Source organism: Mus pahari, chromosome 5 (genome assembly GCF_900095145.1).
Source record: "Mus pahari chromosome 5, PAHARI_EIJ_v1.1, whole genome shotgun sequence".
Lineage (NCBI taxonomy): Eukaryota > Metazoa > Chordata > Mammalia > Rodentia > Muridae > Mus > Mus pahari.
The window spans coordinates 96,290,864-96,310,679 of NC_034594.1; the positions used below are offsets into that span (position 1 = coordinate 96,290,864).

General features: G+C 46.9%; 1 protein-coding gene across 2 annotated transcripts in view; it reads left to right on the forward strand.

Annotated features, from left to right (window-relative positions):
• Ccdc93 (coiled-coil domain containing 93) overlaps positions 1-19,816 on the forward strand; it is a 74,314-nt gene that overhangs the window by 23,969 nt on the left and 30,529 nt on the right. The window contains exons 8-12 of one of the 2 annotated variants that reach the window (XM_021198271.2): positions 4,467-4,503; positions 4,932-5,024; positions 5,423-5,473; positions 6,285-6,371; positions 19,440-19,556. In XM_021198271.2, the coding sequence (XP_021053930.1) occupies positions 4,467-4,503; positions 4,932-5,024; positions 5,423-5,473; positions 6,285-6,371; positions 19,440-19,556 (385 nt within the window). The remainder of the gene's footprint in view (positions 1-4,466; positions 4,504-4,931; positions 5,025-5,422; positions 5,474-6,284; positions 6,372-19,439; positions 19,557-19,816) is intronic. The other variant, XM_021198272.2, reaches the window with a different exon arrangement.

The window sequence follows — 19,816 nt, forward strand, 5'->3', positions numbered from 1 at the left end:
AAAGAAAGAAAGAAAGAAAGAAAGAAAGAAAGAAAGAAAGAAAGAAAGAAAGAAAGAAAGAAAGAAAGAAAGAAAGAAAGAAAGAAAGAGAGAGAGAAAGAAAGAGAGAAAGAAAGGGAAAGGAAGAGAGAGAGGAGGAGGGAGGGAGGGAGGAAGAGAGGGAGGGAGAAGTGGAAGGGAAGCAAGCAAGCCAACAATTAATTTCTTGTTTATTAAAATTGGACAGCTGCTGGAGAGGTGGGATAAGCTGTTAGTCTGAGACTGGCTGGCAGAGGCAGGTGGATCTCAGTGAGTTTAAGACAAGCCTGGTCTACAGGGTGAGAGTGAGAGCTCCAGGCTAGCCAAGGCTACATGGTGAGATCCTGTTCCAAAAAAGAATGGAGAGATAGAGAGAGAGAGAGAGAGAGAGAGAGAGAGAGAGAGAGAGAGAGAGAGAGAGAGAGAGAGAGAGATTGAAAAAGCAAGCAAGCTGGCTTCTGCCTGATTGAGTCCATGTTTACATCTGTGACTTCCTGGTTTTGTCTCTGTGCCCACCTTTGTAGTTCTCTGGAAATGGGTGTGGCTGTGCATGGACTCCGACCTTCTTGGGGAGTTGGTGTAGAGGCCAGGGCTCAAATGTACTGACCCACCTTTTTTTTTTTAGATTTGTTTATTTATTATATGTAAGTACACTGTAGCTGTCTTCAGACACTCCAGAAGAGGGTGACAGATCTTGTTAAGGACGGTTGTGAGCCACCAAGTGGTTGCTGGGATTTGAACCTTTGGAAGAGCAGTTGGGTGCTCTTACCCGCTGAGCCATCTCACCAGCCTCTGACCCACTTTTTAAACAGTCCACAGAGCACATGCAGCCATCTCATTATGCCCTGCAGTAATCCTTTAGGGCAAAGATTGATCTGAATAGAAAAATGAAAGCCTTAATAGTAAGCCTTATTACTTCTTAAAATTATTTGTCCTGGAGAGAGTTTTCCCTTATAGCCTCGCTTCTTTACAAACACGCAAGCACAAGCTTCCCTTGGCCAACACTGGATATTAACCTTGCCCATGTCCTGCATTGTCTACCCAGGGTGACCGATCCCTTGATGTGAGTATGTGCCTTGTGTCTCCTGCCTTTGTGTGGGGATAGTGTTCCAACCCTTGTTGTGTGGCTGACGCTAACTCTCTCTAGCATCTCCCTGTGTGTCTTATGGCGCCTTCCGCTGAGAAATAGTGGTAAGCAAGAGGAAATTAGACTTAGCTGTTCTAGCTTTCCAAGGAAAGGCAGTACAGTGTGTGTGTGTGTGTGTGTGTGTGTGTGTGTGTGAGAGAGAGAGAGAGAGAGAGAGAGAGAGAGAGACAGAGACAGAGACAGAGACAGAGACAGAGACAGAGAGATGAGGGCTATGTGCAAGCCATGGCCTGTTTGTGTTCAGAGTCAGTTCTTTCCTTCCACCTCCATGTGGGCTCTAGGATGGAACGCAGGTCTTGCATGAAAGCACCTTTACCCACTGAGCTGTCTCAGCTGCCTCTCGTGTGGTGGTGTTTGGCTTTGTTTATTTGCTTGTTCTGAGGTGATTCTCTGAGGTCGTCTCTCTCCCACAAATGAAACTAATGTTTCAGAAGCTACCGCGTCAGTCCAGCTCACCTTCTGCTGCGGAGAATTGAATGTGTTTTTCCAATTCAGAGACCATTCATACCAGGGACATTATTTTGAGAGGGGGCAGGGACTGTACAAAATTAAAGTGCATAGCCCCTAGTTAAAAATTGTTAACAAAGGCCTAGAGAAGTGGCTTATTTGGTAAAAGTGCTTGCTTTACCATCATGAGGACTGAAATTCCGTCCCAAGAACCCACAGTACAAAACCGCCTGTAGTTGGCAATCGCTTGTAACTCCAGGGCTAGAGAGGCAAAGGCAGAGACATCCCTGGGGGTCACTGCAGCCGGCCTCGTCTAAAGGGGGGCTCACTGCAGCCGGCCTCGTCTAACGGGGGGCTCACTGCAGCGGGCCTCATCTAACGGGGGGCTCACTGCAGCTGGCCTCGTCAAATGGGGGGCTCACTGCAGCCCGCCTCATCTAACGGGGGGCTCACTGCAGCTGGCCTCGTCTAACGGGGGGGGGGGGGCTCTGGGCCAATGCACACAAATGATAAAGGATCGTGCTGAAAGCGTGGTGTGACCTGTCTATACTGTGGAGTAGCTGGGAGCTCCCAGGAACTGAATCATGGGATTCAATTACTAAGACTCCAGACTATGACCTGGAACCACAGACTTAAGTCACCCCAAATTCCGGGTTCCAGTGTGGAAGCGGTGTCATATCTTAAATCCGGGCACATTTCATATGCACCGGTGGAAACGTTAGGTAGGCTCAGGGTTATGGCACACTTAGAGAAGTCACAGCCAGGGGCCTTGGATGTCATCTCATGACTCTTACCCTTTTGGTTGGTAGAAAAAAAATTTTAAATAGTTTATTCTTGAATCAAATATATGTTACTAAGGCCCTGGAACATGAATTCCTACATGGAAATGGTTTCCTGAAACTATAGAACAAAAGGCTTTTTTAAACTAAAACTACATCAGGTAGATGTGTTAACAAACCAAGGAGATGTGCTGTGGGCAGAGATGCTGCTGTCTGGTGACATTCTTAGCTGTCGGGTTAGTGGAAGCAGGTAGTATGCTAAGTTCATTTCATCAGATTAGAGGTGGGCAGTGAATGGCTGTGAAAGGGTTAAGGATGTCACCAAGGCGTTCAGCTTTGGATCCTCTACATTCCAACCCTCCACAATCCTGGACTTCTAGGTCTACCTTGTAAAAGGTTAGGGCTTTTCCTGTTAACTTGGCAGTGCTGACTAATCTGCAGAGGCTGCAATGAGGTCCTTTACAGGACTGTGTGGAGACCGGGATGAATTCCCTGTACTTTGGCCCACTGTCCAGCAACGTCTGCCATGTCTGTTTTGGTCTTTTCCAGTTCTATTGCAAAGTTAGGCGATGTTTATAACATCTTACTTCCTGCATTTTCTTTCCTTTGTATTTTTTCATTCAACAAACGTTAGAAACTCAAACTGTAAAAGCGGCAGCATCCACCAGAAGGGTACAGACACGCGGTCAAGCCATTGGCCATGACCAACGTAGTGAGGGCTTGTGTGGGTGCTAGAGGGACAGGTTGTGGCTCTGCGTGTGTGCACTTGGACAAGTGGGAGCTTTCGAGGCACAGAGCAGGGAGGCAGATGAAGGGAGAGAACTGGCTGGACTGTGAGGCTCCAGGTGGACGGTAGATGGAGCAGGAGCTGCTCAGATGAGGCCGAGTGGGGCCTTGGAGGAGGGAGCTGGCCAGGCTGCTTAGGAGTCAGCAGTGCATCTTGGAAAGTGTAGTCAGGTGGGCAGTGGAGGAGCAAGAGGGGAGGGGGTGAAGCTGCAGACCCTCCCTAGACAGTGACAGCTGCACACTGATCGCATGGGCAAGGCGTGTCCTGAGCAGGGCAGAGCAAAACCTTAATTTGTGTTTCTCTTAAATGCTTGCATGCAACTTTATTCAAAACTAAGATCTTCCAGGCTGGTTTTTCACATTATATCTTTTGTTCGGGGTTGAATCTTTTGTGTGTGTGTTATTGTATTTGCTTTAGAAAAAAAAAAAAAAGCATAGTTTTTATTTTAAGCCAGAAATAAACTAACTGAAGCTGAAATGCATCCGTGTGCCTTTAAATTTTAGCTTTGCTAAAGTGAGTCCACATGACTGAAATTATGTTTGGGTTATGTGTGAAAATAAAATATGGGCCTGACTTGAAGTCATTAAAGCAATATTAAAATCTGCATTGGCTTTAAATACATTGTCTGTTTGCACAGATGTTTTTAAGGTTTTTAGCTTGCACTGTGGTTTTGATTTTTAGCTTGCAGTGTGGTTCTGAGATGCAGTTCCTGATTTGAAGAGTAACAAGTGCCCTTAAAGGACGCTCTGTACTGTCTGAACATTCCTTTGTGCAGCATCTGAACAGCAGATACCATGACTGGCTATATTCAGAATCTGATAGGTTATGTTTCTGGGGACGGCACATGGAATATTTTCTCTAAGCATTGAATAGGCTAAATCCTTTTCATAGTCTGTGAAAAGCCTAAGTGTTGGGGCTGGGGAGATAGCCTATGCAGTAAAGTGCTTGTCACACAAGCCTGAGGGCCTGAGCTCCTGAGCTCCATCCCCAGCACCCTGTAAAAGCCAGTTGGAAGGGTGTGTGCCTGAATCCCAGCTCTGGGAGGCAGAAACAGGAGGGTCCCTGGGCCTTGCTGGCCAGCGAAGTTGGTGAGCTCCTAGTTCATTGAAAGATAATTGTCTCAAAAAAAAAAAAAATTGGAAAGTGACTGAGGAAGCTATCCAATGTTTGCCAGCCTACACACACACACACACACACACACACACACACAGGATCCAATAAAAAATGCACTTGTTGGAATTTATTGAGATTTGTGAATAGTAATTAAGTTGTTTCTCATGGCTTACAGGAGATACGGATTTAGTCGCCAGAGCAAAACAGAGAAGGTAAGACCTACCTAGCCAGGCGGTGGCAGCAGCGCAACGGTAGGCAGGGTAACGGGTGCTGTGATGAAGCAGCAGGCCCTGGGCAGGCAGGGGTCCTGGGAATACACCAGGCACCTTTGTCCCCTGCTTGTTCATCTTGGAATCTTTAGCCTGCTGCCTCTGCAGGCCAGGAACAGAAACATCCCTAAGCTACAGAGCAAGGATGGTTGAAGTCCAGCTGATTGATGTGATGCTGTGTCAGACACGACAACCAACCCTGACTGGCCTGCATCAGAAGCAGGAACTTGGCCTGGAGCCCCTAGATTATCTGATCTCTTTTGGTTGGGCCCCGGATGTTTTCTTTCACAGGCTACCCCTCTGTAAGCCTGTCTTGTTCCTGCTGAGTCTCCAGCTCTGGTGCTCAGCAGTTTTCTCATCTTCCCTCCTAGGCTGAGGACAAGAAAACAGCGCTTGCTGCAGGGCTGTCAGCTGCAGAGAAAACGGATGCTCATGAGGAAGATGAGCTTCAGGCAGCCGAAGAGGTGTGTGGCGTGTGGTGGCTCTCGGAGGTTCAAGTTTGGGTCACTTGAGGGAAGCGTTAGCTCTCACACATAGCTCTCTCGAGCTGCCTTCCGCTCACAGTTCCCCTTTTTTTTTTGAAATGTTATGAGGTTCACCATTAACCCTCATTAAAGCAGCAGCTCTGGGGTTTCACCACAGAGACCTGGGCAGGCGCTCGCCTCAGTCAGTCTCTCACAGTCACCACAGAGACCTGGGCAGGCGCTCACCTCAGTCAGTCTCACAGTCACCACAGAGACCTGGGCAGGCGCTCGCCTCAGTCAGTCTCTCACAGTCACCACAGAGACCTGGGCAGGCGCTCGCCTCAGTCAGTCTCACAGGTCGGTCAGAACTGTTCCTCACTATTCTCTTCCTCTTTCAGCAGCGTATTCAGTCACTGATGACCAAGATGACCGCCATGGCAAATGAGGAGGTGAGGGCTGACAGGGAAGGGGGTTGTGTAGTAGAGATGCAGAGATAGAGACTTGGCCCCATCCTGATCTGTCCTAGGGACCTGAGGCAGGGGGATACCATCTTCAGAGACCGCTGTCTTCAGAAGGAAGCCTTTTATAATGCACTGACATCAGGGCCTTCTAAGAGGGAGAGTTTAAGGAACCTGTTGGTGCAATATGTTCCTGCAGGTATAGTGTACTGACCTCTATGGAAGAGCAAGGGTCAGTCCTGCTTCTCTGAAACCATGGGAGCCCCTGTCTTCTGAGACCAGCTCTCTAGGAGATGAAATCCTAAGTTGCCAGGGAGCCCTCTCACAGGCCAAGGCCTGCGTAGGAGTAACTTTGTCCTTGGATGTGATCATTTCTTTCAAGACCAGGAAAGACCTGTGGGAATAAAGAGATAGTTTGGGGCTTCTGGTTTCTTTCTATTCTCATCTGTGAGCCTCAGGTCCCCAAACGTCTGGACATGAGGGTGGAGATGAAGGAATCCTAGGGATACCCTGGTCCTAAAGAGGTAACCAGTGCCTGAGGGGAAGTTAGAAAGGATACCCAAGGCCCACTAAAGGACTTGAGAGAGAGTGGTGGTTCCAGGGACCGAGGAAGCTAACACAGCCAACTGAGTGACTCTGGAGATAGGAGAAGCAGGGCGGCTCTGACGCCTGTCCTGAGCCTTGTGGGTGAGTCAGAGGTCAAAGCCAATTGACTTTCCTGGGGCAGTGCTGTGTATTTTGTATTTAGACTAAGTTCTGTGATGGGCATGTGTCCCTAAGAGTATACATGATATGATTGCAGAGCCGTCTCACCGCAAGCTCCGTGGGCCAGATCGTGGGTCTCTGCTCTGAGGAGATCAAGCAGATTGTGTCTGAGTACGCAGGGAAGGTACGTTACTGCCTGCCAGCTCACGGGCCTCGGGTCACACCCACAGCTTCATCCTCTGCTTCCCAGCCCCTTCCCCTGTAGTGGAGTCTAGTTGGAATTCATCTCCATATTTGTCAGAAGCACCAGCGCCAGGCTTACCCATGCACAGCCATCTATGCCTGCTCATGAGCTTAATTCATTTGGTTCCGAGGTGCCAATTTTTTTCTATAAATATTAAGGGGAAAGTCTGTCTTGAAATAGCAGTCACACATAATATGTCACTACCTGCAAGTCCAGGCAGTCATCTTTCCTGCCCTGTCAGGCTGCTTATAACTCAGGCTTAGTTTGGCTTTTTTGCCTTTTAGGAGATAAACTTCATAACTCAGCCAAGCCCAAGGCAGAAGTTTTTGCTGGACACATTATTATTAAGAATTGTGTAGAATGAACAAAGGCCTCAGTCATATTTCATTGTTACTTTTTCTTCCCATCCTAAGAAGAGGCTAGGGGGCCTTAAATAGTTCAGAGATGGAGTGATGACCATTTTAAAAATAGCTTTAATTTTTTTATTTATTATTGATCTATTTGGGGGGGGGTTATCACAGCATACATGTCGAGGTCAGAGAACAACTTTATGGAATAGATTGTCTCTTTTTACCTTTATGTGGGTCCCGAGGTTGAACCCCCCAGAGCAAGCACCTTCCCCTGCTGAGCCACTGGCCAGCACAGTAGTGAATCATTTTGCACATAATTGAGTCTAGTGTTGCTGTGCTGTGGCCTGGGTAAGAGATGGTTTACAAGGCCCTTTTGGTTTTTTCATTTCCTGTTGTTGTGATAAAATGCCCCATGAAAGCGACTTCTGGGGGAAAGGGCTTCTTTGGCTCACGGTTCTGGGTTATAGTCCATCTTTGCTGGGGCGTGGAGTCAGGAGGAATGTGAAGCATCTGGTCCCAGCCACAGTGAGAACAGAGAGCAATCAGTCAATGCGCGCATGAGCATGCGAAGGAGTGGTGGGCTCCCTCTCTTGTTCCTCTGCCCAGGGCCCAGCCCACGAAATGTTGCCCGTGTACCTTCCCCACTCAACCCAGCTATGAAATTCTCTCACAGTCATGCCCACAGGCTAACCTCTAGACTGAACCTCACTTCCAGGGTGATTCTAGGCTGGATCTAGTTTGTGACTAGAGCTGACATCAGAAGGGTCTGTTGGTTCGTCCCTCCTTTCTCACCTGTGCTCTGAGCGGCACAGCTGGACCGGTGTGCTCTGAGCGGCACAGCTGGACCGGTAGCTCTGATTGTCTTGTCTCAGATGCCTGGGTGACAGAGTAGTTCCACTCTGCCCTCTGCCCTTAGAGCTCCGGTGGTGATTGTGAAGGTGGCATGCTTGGGGAATTGCTCTCCCCTAGGGCCTGAAGTGAGGTCTCCAAGGCATGGAGCTTCAGAGCAGGACAGTGAGTAGGTGGGATGTCAAGGGTGGGTTTCCTTGTTTCCCTGTTGTCCAAGAGTATGCTTCTAAACACGGTTTCCCTAGCTCTCATGGACTCCAAAAGGTCTGTCTTTCCATGTATCACCTAGAAAGGGGAACACTGGCGTGTCATCAGAGACTGAACCAAGAGAGATTTTGCCTACTGTAAATGTACGGTAAACTCAAAAGATTGCTATTCATAGTTGTGAAAGGGGAATAAAAATCACTGCCCCAGAAGTGTCCTGGTCTCCTGTCAGCCATTCTAAGTAGCAAGGCTGTGAGGCTGTCACAGTTCTAGACTACCTATAAAGAGCTTTAGTCAGTGCTCTTCAGCTGGCCGGAGAACTAGATGTGTTTCTATTCTGCGTGTGTATAAATGTGATTGTGTGTCTGTTTCTGTGTGTATATATGTGTATTCGTGTGTGTGTGTCTGAGTGTATGTGTATTTATGTTTGTGCGTGCATGGGTATTTGTATGTCTGTGTGTATATATATCTATGTGTATGCATGTGTCTATGTCTCTGTGTATATGTTTGTGTGTATATGTGTGTGCATGTATGTTTGTGTATATGTATGTGCAGTGTGTGTATGCTTATCTGTGTGTATGTCCGTTTCTGTAGCTGTCTGTGTGTGTGGGGGGGTCTATGTGTATAATATATGCCTGCTTGTTAGCATGGGGCACACATGTGGAGGCCAAACGTTGAAAATGACTTGTGGGGCTTGGTCCTCTCCTCCCGCCCTATGGGTCCCAAGAGTTGAGCTTGGGTTGTCAAGCTTGGCTACAGGCCTCTCTACCTCCTGAGCCAGTTCGCTGGCCCTCAACTAAGTTTCTTATTGTGATAAATGCTTTCACTAGGTTTCATTGATTCTGCTGTACAGGTCTGTTCTGGCTTTTCCATTTGTATCCACTTCCCTACTACTGTTTGCCAGATAACATCTTTGTCTCCCTGTGACACTTGAGCTGTGCTCTGCTTTTGTGTTTCCTGTCTAATTTAAAATACAAACCGACCTTTGGTTTCTTATCCTTCTGTTTGCTTCAGGCTCCATCAGGAGACCTTGCTGTCATGTTTGCTTCACTGTCTTGTTCAAAGTTAAGACTTTGAACCTCCAGCCAAAGACTGGTTATGTTCAACCTGGACCCCACTTGTGGGTCGCATTGGGTGTATTGCTGCATGTTAAGAGGAGGTCACACCTCTGTGGAGGTGCACAGCAGCTAGTTAAGATGGTGTTGAAAGGTTTGGCTCTGTGTTGGATGCTACAAGGAAGGGCCTGCGACCTTGACTCTCAACATAGGCTCACACACACACCTCACCTGTTGCCTTGTTGTCTTCTTGTCTCGGGACCATATGGTCCATAGGACCATAGGCTTGGAACTGGGCTCTGGTGTCCTTTGAGATGGGCATTGCTGTTATCAGTTTTGTTAGGAGTAGTAGCACTGAGTCAGAGATGAAGACAAAGGGTGCCAGGGAGACCCCAGTAGTGCCGTTTCAGAAGAGCCCAAGCTGGACTGTTACCTGTGTGCATTTTTCTTTAGTGAGGAGAAAGGACCAAACCACTTTGGCAGGGTAGAATATAAAAAAGATTTTGCCAACAAGGGATAAATTGAACAGCCTGCCTAAAGCAAGTGCTTGAAAGGAAAGGGCTGGGTTTGGGGATCTAAAAGTGAGGAAGAAATAAGAAAAGAAATGTCAGACTCAGCTTTCAGTTTTAAGATTCACAGGTTCTTCTGACAGCGTGATGTGATGAGTAGGCCCATGCGTTTCAACGCTGGCTGTGAGATAGCTAACTCAATTTACTATGGTTCTTGTAAAGCTACAGGTTGGGGGGGGGGGTGTGTGACAAAGCATTTGTAGTTGTCATCCATGAGTGAGGCTCTGGGCTCGGTAGCCCCATCTCCCTGTTCCTACCTGACACTCTCAGAATGTTCTAGAAGGCCTCATGGAGCCTTTTATTGCTGATGTCTAACTTTCCCCAGAGAAGAGCCTCTCACTGTGGTTTGCAGACAACATAACAGCTTGACCGTCCAAAACTACTCTGACTCCACTAATCCCAGGGGCACCCTAAAGTAGCAGCCAGGCCAGGGCAAGTGCAGGGTCCTTGGAAGAGCCTTGGTGACTGCTGCTGCTAAGTCACCACCTGGCATGTTGACACCTTGGGCTTAGCCAGCTAAGTCAGCCTTAGCGGATATGTCTGTGGGAGGTCCTGATGGGTCTTCTATAGGATTCTGCGGATCTGAAGGTATAGGTGATCTGTCTTTTGCAAACAGAGTCTGCATGTCCTCTCTGTTGGCATCCTGTACACTTTTAATTCATGACTATTTATGTGTGTCAGCAGTCAGTTATCTTCTCCTTCTATGTTGGTTGAAGTCTCTCTTGTTCTGTGCTGAGTTCTACAGCCTTGCTGACCCATTTGCTTCCAGAATATTCTTGTTTTTACCTGTATGAGTCCTGCACCATCTCCCTAGCCCAGCATTTTTTAATTATAAAAGAATATTTAATTATTTCTCTTTTTTACACTTTTATTTACTTGTGTGTGTGTTTGTGTATATGGGAGCAGGGAGAGTGCATGCTGTGACTTATTTGTGAAGGTCAAAGACAGCTTTCTAGACTTGGTTCTCTCTCCCACCATGTGGGTGCTAGCGATTAATTCATGTTGGGCATGGTGGCAAGTGCCTTTACTTATTCAGTGAGCATCTCCCTGGCTGAGATAATTTGGTTTTCCAAGCTGTCTTCTTGCTTAAGACCTTCTGCCTCCCTCCCTCTTCAAACATATTTGCCCTTGTCTGTTGCTGTCAAAATGGACCCCATTCTATTGTTTAATTGAGCAATGCACATACTAAATACCACAGTTGTTGGTGCTGGGGAAACAAGTCTGTAATGTTATATACATTTGCAGATGAAGAAAGTGCGGGTTATAGAGGTTCAGTCATTTCTTCATTCCTATGCAGCTCTAGTACGTTCCTGGCTCATGCAGGACCACCTGCCTTCACAGCCTGTCTGTTTAGCCAGCTGGAGGGTCATGGGGGGAGGGGATGTGTGTGCCATCTGTAGTTCTTCTTCTGAGCCTGCAGTGACCATGTGCCTCCTCAGGCATGCGCACCTCCACCTCCACCGACTGCCTTCGCACTGTATCGGAAAGGATGAGTGTACTAGGTATGGACAGACCACAGAAGTAAGGGAACCTGGTACAGCCTGGGGCTCACACAGCACAACAAGCTTTCTGGCCACTGAAGTTTCTTTCTTTTATCATCATCATCATCATCATCATCATTATCATCATCATCATCATTCTTTTATCATCATCACCACCACTACCACCATTGTCATCATTGTGTGTGTGTGTGTGTGTGTGTGTGTGTGTGTGTGTGTGTTAGACACACATGCATGTTCTATGTGTAAAGTCAGAAGACAACCTTATGAAGTTGGTTTTCTTTTTCCTCCTGTAGTAAGCCAGGCATGCACTCCCTTTGCCCCCATACATATGACAAGCACACACCAGTAACTAAATGGGGATCAAGCTCAGACTGCTGGACTTGAATAGCAAGGGCATTTTACCCTTGCTGGCCTGTGGAAGCTATAGACATTTCTTCTGGGGTATCCAGTGACTTTTCATGTCACTGTAGAACACATTATAACATTTTCAAATAGATCTTTCTAAAATATGGCATTTTAGGCAAAAGAGATAGCTTATCCAATTAAGGCACTTACTTCCAAGTCTGAGGATCATGGGGGGGAGGAGAAAACTGGCTCCGGCAAGTTGTCTCCCCATCTCCATACACATGCACACAGGAAAGGAGTCAGAAACAGTTCTGAGGTAAACATAGCATCCCAGTCCCATGCCGTCCCTTCTGTCCCCTCTGTCATCTTATTTCCATGGGAACATGTGCTTATGTCCTCAAGATCCTTATTTATGGAAGGCATTCTTTTCCCAACTGGTTCTGGAAGGCCCCCCTCCTGGCCTTTTGAGGACTGCACTCTGGCACCTGGCTTGACAGCGCCTTTGTCCCAGCAGATAATTAGACCTGGGGCAGGTCCAAGCGTACACATGCAAACTGCAGAGGAAGGAACCCTCCCTCTGAGAGCGCAGATGCCGAAGCAGCTCAGCATAGGTTTGCAGGTGGTACATTCTCCCCTCCCCCGCCACATGATGATTTTTGTTTTAGATTTTATTTCCTTAAAATACATTATTCTTATATTTTATTTGACAATATCATACAGGTCTATAATGTATCTTGGTCATTTTTACCCCAATTACCACCTCTCCCATTCCCACTGCTCCCTTCTTCCCAACAAGTTCTCCTGGTTTTGTATCTTTTGTGTGCTGGTGGTGGTGGTGGTGGTGGTGGTGTGTGTGTGTGTGTGTGTGTGTGTGTGTGTGTGTGTGTCTCCCACTGAGTTTAATTAAAACTATTTGGATAAGCCCACGTGAGGACTGTTTTATTGTAGCATGGGCACAACTTACTAATGACTACACAATAAAGAATGTGAGTCTCCCTCCCCACATCAAGCAGCAAGTGCCAGTAGCTCCTTGGGTCACCAGGTGACCTCATGACCTCCTCCCCCCACCCCCAGGATGGAAAGTTGACTGTCTTGATCTTACAAGTGTCTTGTGCAGGGAACCACAGCCATCCGTGAGATAGGTCATTGCTGTGGTGCATGAACCCATAGCCATCCGTGAGGTAGGTCATTGCTGTGGTGCGCCTGTCCTGCCGGGGAGACAGTGTCTCGGAGCATCCCCTTGCCCTCCTCTGGCCTGTACGGTCTTTCCACTCCTGTCCCCCAGCCTTAAATGCACCACAGAGGACTGCCCCAGTTCGGGCTGACCCGTTCACATGACAGTGTGAACTGACTGGAAGATAGTGTCTCTTCAGTCCTGCCACCCATGGGCCTGGTCAGTGTGCGTCCCAGCAATGCTGTTGCTAGAGCACAGGAGGGAGAGCCTTATGTTGGCTGGCTCCCCTCTGGGCTTCCTGGGAACTCAGCCTTTGTCAGGACCCTTTGCCTGTGCTTGCCACCTTCTTCTTCCTCAAGTTCTTCACTTGGAGGCCTGGCCAACTGTTTTAATCAGACAGCCTCTTCCCATATTTCTATATTAAATCCTGAGAGACATTCATCTCGGTGTGACAGGCTCCGGTCATTTATTTTCCTCTCACTCCATTCCTTGTATCCAAGTTGGGATCTGTGATTGGCAGTGCCTCTGTAGACTGGAGATGATGATTTCCCACAGGAACAGGCTGGTCTCATTAAATTAGCACCTAGAGGCCTTAAGGACGTTTATATAATAAATCTGATAGGGTGGGCCCAGAAGAAAAAAATTAATACTTTATGTGCCTACTTGAGGTTCTGTCTTCATGTTATGTAACTGCCCTGGTTTTGTGACTTGGCCACTGTTTCTAGGTTATGTGTAATGGCTTCTAACAATAGTTGTAAAGACAATGGGGGGCTTCGGAGATGGCGCCATCACATAGGCATAAGGACCTGAGTTCAGTCCCTAAAACTCACATAAAAGTGGGTATAGGTATGGTGGGCACATTTGTAATCTCAATCCTGAAGAAAAAAGACTGAAGGATCCCCAGGGCTTGCTGGCCAGACAGACTACTGTAATAAGTGAGCCCTGGGTTCTAATGAGAGACCCTGTTTCACAGGAAATGAGTGAACAGCTCCTGATCAACATTCAGAGTTCTGTGACTGCTACTCACATGCGTACATGTCTATCCAGACACACACACACACACCATACACATTAAAAAGAAGCAGAATGTGGAACAGGGAGAGTGGATGGTCAGTCCATGAGGAGCGCCTCAGAAGGTCACTTGCACACTACTATATGTCCAGAGGACAGCAGACAACCCAGTGAGAGACAGGGACATCGTCCTGTAGACGTGGGTGCTTCTATGTAAGTTGAACTGTCACATACAGGTGAGTGTGTTTCAGGGTTAGTGGCTCTGATTCACTTGTCTGTTCCTGCTGGCTTCGGTGCTTTGACTTCTCAGTGTGCTTGCCAGGAATTTTTAAATTACATGTACATGCTAGGAGTGTGTGTACACACCGTGGCATACACACATGGGTGACTCACATGGAGGGCGGTAAGACAGCTTACAGAAGTCTTCTCTCCTTCCTTCATGTGGGTCAGAGGGATCAGACGCAGGTTGTCAGGCTTGGTGACAGGCGCCTTTACCTGCTTAGCTACCTGTCCAGCCTGCTTGTGAGTTTTGACTGTGGATTCACCATATTTCACTAAAAACTTTCTGTGGAAGTTCTTGGAGGCAGAAGGTTTCAGCTCTGTTCTTCCTGGGAGGGTCTCGGCTTGTTTCTTGGGCACTGGGGGACACCTCAGCACTGGTCCGTTTCAGAGACCTGACTGGCAGGGGTTGTCTGTTGGGTTTTGGGTTTTGAGACAGAGTTCCATGGATCACAGTCTGGCTTCAACTCAGTCTGTATGTGAGGATGGTCTGAACTCCTGTCTTCCTGCCTGTGCCTCCCAAGTGCTGGGGTTGTAGGTGTGCACACTTGCCTCCTGGCTTGCAGTCTTACAGGCATGCAGGGAGCATTATGGATTTAGATGGCAGAACTCCAAGAAGCTAGTCAAATTTTATTGTGTACCTTTTCCTTTTACACTAAAGCCAAGGCTAATGTGGAGTCTTTATTGATCAACTGTAAAATCAAAGCTAGACATTACAAGGTTTTGGAAAATACCCTGAAGGAAGTTAAGTTGTCTTCCAGGAGGGCACATGCCTTCTGGAGTCCCACATTCACTTACATTTTGGCCTATCAGAATTCTGTCACATCTTCCTAGCTCATGACTTTGTTCTAGGAGGAACACTGAGCTGTGGTTTGTTGTCTGTTTACTTGGTTTCAATTGGAGGCTCACAAGATGCTGGAAACTGAAGTTCCATTGATGACTGTGGAGCGCTTCAACCCCCATGTAAGGTGGGCCTCAGGGGTCCTCCCTTTCTCTTCCTAGAGACTAGATTGTGGTAGGAAGGGACTAATGGGGGAGGGTGTTCCTAGACTAGAAGAAAGTTAGAAGTGGGGATGTAGCTCAGGGCTAGAGCACTTCGCTCACACTGGGTTTGATCTCTAGTGCTGAAAAATGGGCAACAGGGATGCAGGTTAGCATATAGGTAATCTTCAGGGGCTCATTCAATTCTGAAAGGATACCGCCGCAGGAAAAGTAATCATTTCTTATTTCTCTTGGGTGTTTAATATTTTGAACTAGACTGCTGCCATCAAGTGACATTTAAAGCCATCTCCCCTAAGAACAGGTGTCATTTCTGTCTGTCATATTAGAAAACATGGGCTCTGCAGCCGAGCCTGTTAATCCACTCTGTGGTTTTACAGGCACGTTCTTAATCTGCAATTGTTGAACAAAACGAGATCAGCATATTAACCCTTGCTCCTGGTGGGGACACAGGGTGTGTTTGTCGATGGCCGGCCTTTTCAGAACAGATGTTGTATTTTATAAACAGACTGTTAAGATACCAGGGTCTTAAAATGTTCCCATGGAGGGTTGGCTGTCAAGCCCCATCTTGTCTTCGCCATCTTACCAACTTTGCACCATTGTGAAAGGTGCATCTTGGTCCTCTTCAGCCTGCTCTCCGGCTGTAGCTTTCAGTCAGCCACTGTCAGATGAGCTAGGCTGCTTCAAGGGCCTGTTTTCTGCCTTCAGTCTGTGTTCTCCTGGCTGATAATTTGGGAGAAATAAAAATTTAGACTGTATAATACAAAGTATGTTTGAAAAGCAATGAGACTAGGTTAAGAACATCTTCACTATAGCTCTAGAATAAACTGCTTTGTTGAAAGGCTTCCCATCTGGGCCAGCGGCTTCCTGAAGCGCCACTTCCCTTGAACTAGAGAAATGGATCAACATGGAGATAGTACTCAGGGTCCTGAGTTAGTTAATGTGAATGAATACTTTATAAATGAAACTTTAAGAAACTGCAGGGGCCGCAGGGATGGCTCAGTGGGTAAGGTGCTTACCACACAGCATGAAGACCTGAGTTCAGATCCCCACCATCCATTTAAAAAGTAGGATACAGCCACACATATCAGTAATCCCATCCCGGGAAGATGGAGGCTGTAAGATCCTCTGGGGCTGCGTGTGTACGTTCACTTAGCACAAACAGAAAGATTTCGAAAGCCCTTGTTTCTTGGAACATATTGTAATAAAGATAGAACAGATTTGAAAAGACTTAAGGGTTCTTCCTGTGTGCATACATTTTCTATTTATATGACTCTTAGTGAGAGAGTGGATTGGAGAGAGAAATTTTTCATTCTTCCTAAAACCCTTGGTGGGGTCTGTCAACTTATTTGCTTCCCAAATAATGGGTCAATTGTTGAGTTCCAGGAACTGAGTGGATTACCAAGTGTAATAGTCAAGGTTGTCTAAGGAGCAGAACTCTCTCTGTGTGTGTGTGTGTGTGTGTGTGTGTGTGTGTGTGTGTGTGTGTGTGTGTATAAGATTTGTTAGAGTGACTTATAGGTGACAATGGCTGTCTTCCAGTGGAAAGTTCTAGAATCTAATCCTGTTCAGTCTATGGGGATAAATGTCTCAGTTGATCTTCAACTTACATCAGAATCCCGAAGAAGTAGACTTGAACACCAGTGAAGGAATGCCTTGGCAGTAGGGTAGATGAATTTGCCAGCAAGAGTGAGGACAAATAGGCAAAAGCTTTCTTTTTCCATGTCCTTTATATAAGCTGCCACCAGAAAGTGTGACCCTAAATGATCCAATCAAGAGAAACCCCTCACAGGTGTGCCCAGCCACTTGGGTTTTAGTTAAATCCAAAGCAAGTTGATAACCAAGAATAGCTGTCACAAATGAACTAGAAGTCCCTTTGGATGAAGAAATACTTCTCAACACATTTAGTTTCAGCACCCTGTTTTAAGATTCCTAAAATCTTCTGAAGACTGGGGAGCTTGAGGATTGATTTGTTTATGGATAATAATCAATGTATCCCATGTCAGCATTTGAGCAGTGCTGTCGCATGTAACATCGAGGGAATTTCACTGCACAGACATGACAGAGTGCGTGTGGAGATTGCAGGCAACACCTTATTAGTGTTTATGAGTCCTATAAAAAGAAATCCAGAGAGCCTCTCCAGGCTTGCTCAAAATTCAGGTATGGGTGAGGAAAATAAGAGGAGAGACAGACAGACAGACAGACAGACAGACACAGAGAGAGACCAAATAGTTTGAAAAATCCTTTTTCTGGAAATCAAAATATCTACTGGCCCCCTTCAAGAAAGACTCTTGTAAGTAAATATTAGAGATATGACTTGGCATAGCTGCATGTGAGCTGCATGTACTAAAAAACAAACTGAGAAAAAGGCAGTTTTTATTCCAGAGACTGACTGTAAAAGTTGTTGATGGGTGGGAGAAAGAAGGGTTGTGAGTTTGAGACCAGTTACCTGGGTTACAGAGTGAGATATGCGTGTGCACGCACGCAGACACACAGACAGACAGACAGACAGACAGACAGACAGACAGACAGACAGACAGATGTGACTCAGTTGATGGAATGCTTGGTCTCCAGCACTGCATACACCAAGCATGGTCCTGCACTTTTGTGACCCCAGCATTTGAAGGTGGAGGCTGGAGGGCATCCTCAGCTGCAATGCTAGTTCTCAGGCAGCCTGGACTAACAGAGCCACACTGTACTGAGAGGGGTGGGGAGCAGGGATGGGAAATGAATTGTTCCAAACAAAACAGCAGGCTTATGTGATTCTGATAGTGATGGGAAATGTTCTCGGGCTGTGCCTGTGCTGCTTTGGAGGCCAGGGTCAGGGCTTAGGTTGTATATTAAAGTCTCATTCGGAAATGAGGTACAAGCTACCAACAGGGCCAAAGTAATCATACTGTTGAGGATGGGCCAGACAGAGCGGGTAAGGTGCGGTGAGTTCGTGTAACTCTGGCTGTGAAGTGACTAGGAAGGTCTCCCCTCCTGCATTTTTTTCTTCTACTGTCAAGTAGTTCAGAAAGAGTTTATCCTTCCCCAGGCTATAGGTTGTACCTTGATGTAGGCAAAATTAATCTTAAAATGTTAACTCTAGTTCCAGAAATCCAGCAAGCTGAGTGTCTTAGTGTGGGTCTTATTACATCATTTAAGCCAATCAATATCTCCCCTCACAAGCGTGCCTGTTAGGTGATTGCAGAGCCTGCCAACTTGACAGTGAATACTAACCGTCACACGAGCATGTTAGTGAGCATTTTCTGAAGTGCTGGGTTGTGATACCTAATGTTTAGTTTCCTTTTTTTTATTGTATGTGCATGCACACGCATGTGCATGAAGGTGCTCTCAATGGCCAGAGTCATCAGAGCTCCAATGGTTGTTAGCTACCAGGAGCAATCAGGTGCCGGAAACTGAACTCTGGAACTCTGGTCCTCTGAAAGCAGTGTATACTCCTAACTTCTGGGCTGTCTATCTGGCCCCAAGGTTTTCTATTTCCTTTCTGGCCTGTCAGCCTCTAGTATACAGAATGTTAAACTTGGCTCTTCACTGTAGCCATGCCCAGCACACTATTTCCAAACTCCAGATTCATTAAACAGCAAGGCAAATTAAAAACAAAACAAAACAAAACAAACAAAAAAGCCAAACCCTTCATTATCTCTTAATGGTGTTACATTTATGGGACTAGCAGAGGTGGGGGAGTAGGCATGTGAGTCAGAGGACGACTTTTGGGATAGGTTCTCTCCCTCCACTATGATGGGCCTGAGGGTTGTTGGCAAGCACCTGTACCATGGGGCCACCTCTCTCCAGCCCTTGCATCCATCTTTGCATCGTACCTTAGTAGAAGTCAGTACCTGTTAGGAAATGTCAGTCCTTCACCCTGTGACCCTCACTACACAGAACACTCTCCTTTGCCGGCCTCCACTTCTTAAGTCTGTGTCTGCTTGGCCTTCTCAGCCCCTCCTCACGTGTCCACCTGTAGACCTTTACCACCTGCCTTCTCTGGCAACTTTCTCCTTCTTGGACGAAGTAGGAAATAGTTGAGAGAGTGGCCTTCACAGGGGCAGAGATGAGTGGGCGGACTTGCTGCTCACCATATATACGTGCTCAGAAATGAGTAGACTTTGCAGCTTTATGTTTATAAAACTTTGATGAAAGTGAATCAGTTTATAGCTTATTTCATTTTTCGTTACACTTATTTACATTTGGGTGCGTGTCTGTTTTCACATGTACCATTCCATACATGTGGAGATCAGAGGACAGCTTGTACCTAAAGGCGTCTCCTTCTGCCTAAGTCTTGGGGATCATTAGGTGTGGTGGCAAGTGTTTTCACCCACTCAGCCATCTCTCTAGCTCCAGCTTATAACTGCACAATTCCAGATGTTCTTATGAAGAAACCGCTAAGACCCCTGAGTCCCCCTCTCAGGACCCTCTGTTGCCTGGATAATTCATCATGACCTTAGCTGGGCAGCCTGCACCCATGCTCTCCCCTGCTCCAAAGTACTGCTGCCCCAGTTTTTGTCATTCTTTTCCTGTCTATATTTTGGTTCTGAGCAGGACATTGTAGATATACACAGCCTGGCTGGCTGTGACTGGCTGCCCAGAACTGCCTTGCTTACACTGAGTAGGGATAGACAACTTGAATAGAAATGAGATCATTGTCTGCTTTGGGTTTTCCTACAGCAATCTGAGCTGTCTGCTGAAGAAAGTCCAGAGAAGTTAGGAACCTCCCAGCTGCACCAGCGGAAAGTCATTTCCTTGAATAAGCAGATTCTGCAGAAGAGCAAACATCTGGAAGAGGTGAGTGTCTTTCTACTTCCACTCCAGGTAGTGACCGTTCTTCCAAGAGGGGAGAAGCCAGTCAGGAGATACTGAATGAGAGCCTTGTGGTTAACTGGTCAAAGGAGACTCTGGCACAGGCATGCTACAGGCGTCAGTCCATCTAGCTGCATGTACTTTTGTAAATTTTGTGTGTGTGTGTGTGTGTGTGTGTGTGTGTGTGTGTGTGTGTGTGTGTGTGTGAGAGAGAGAGAGAGAGAGAGAGAGAGAGAGAGAGAGAG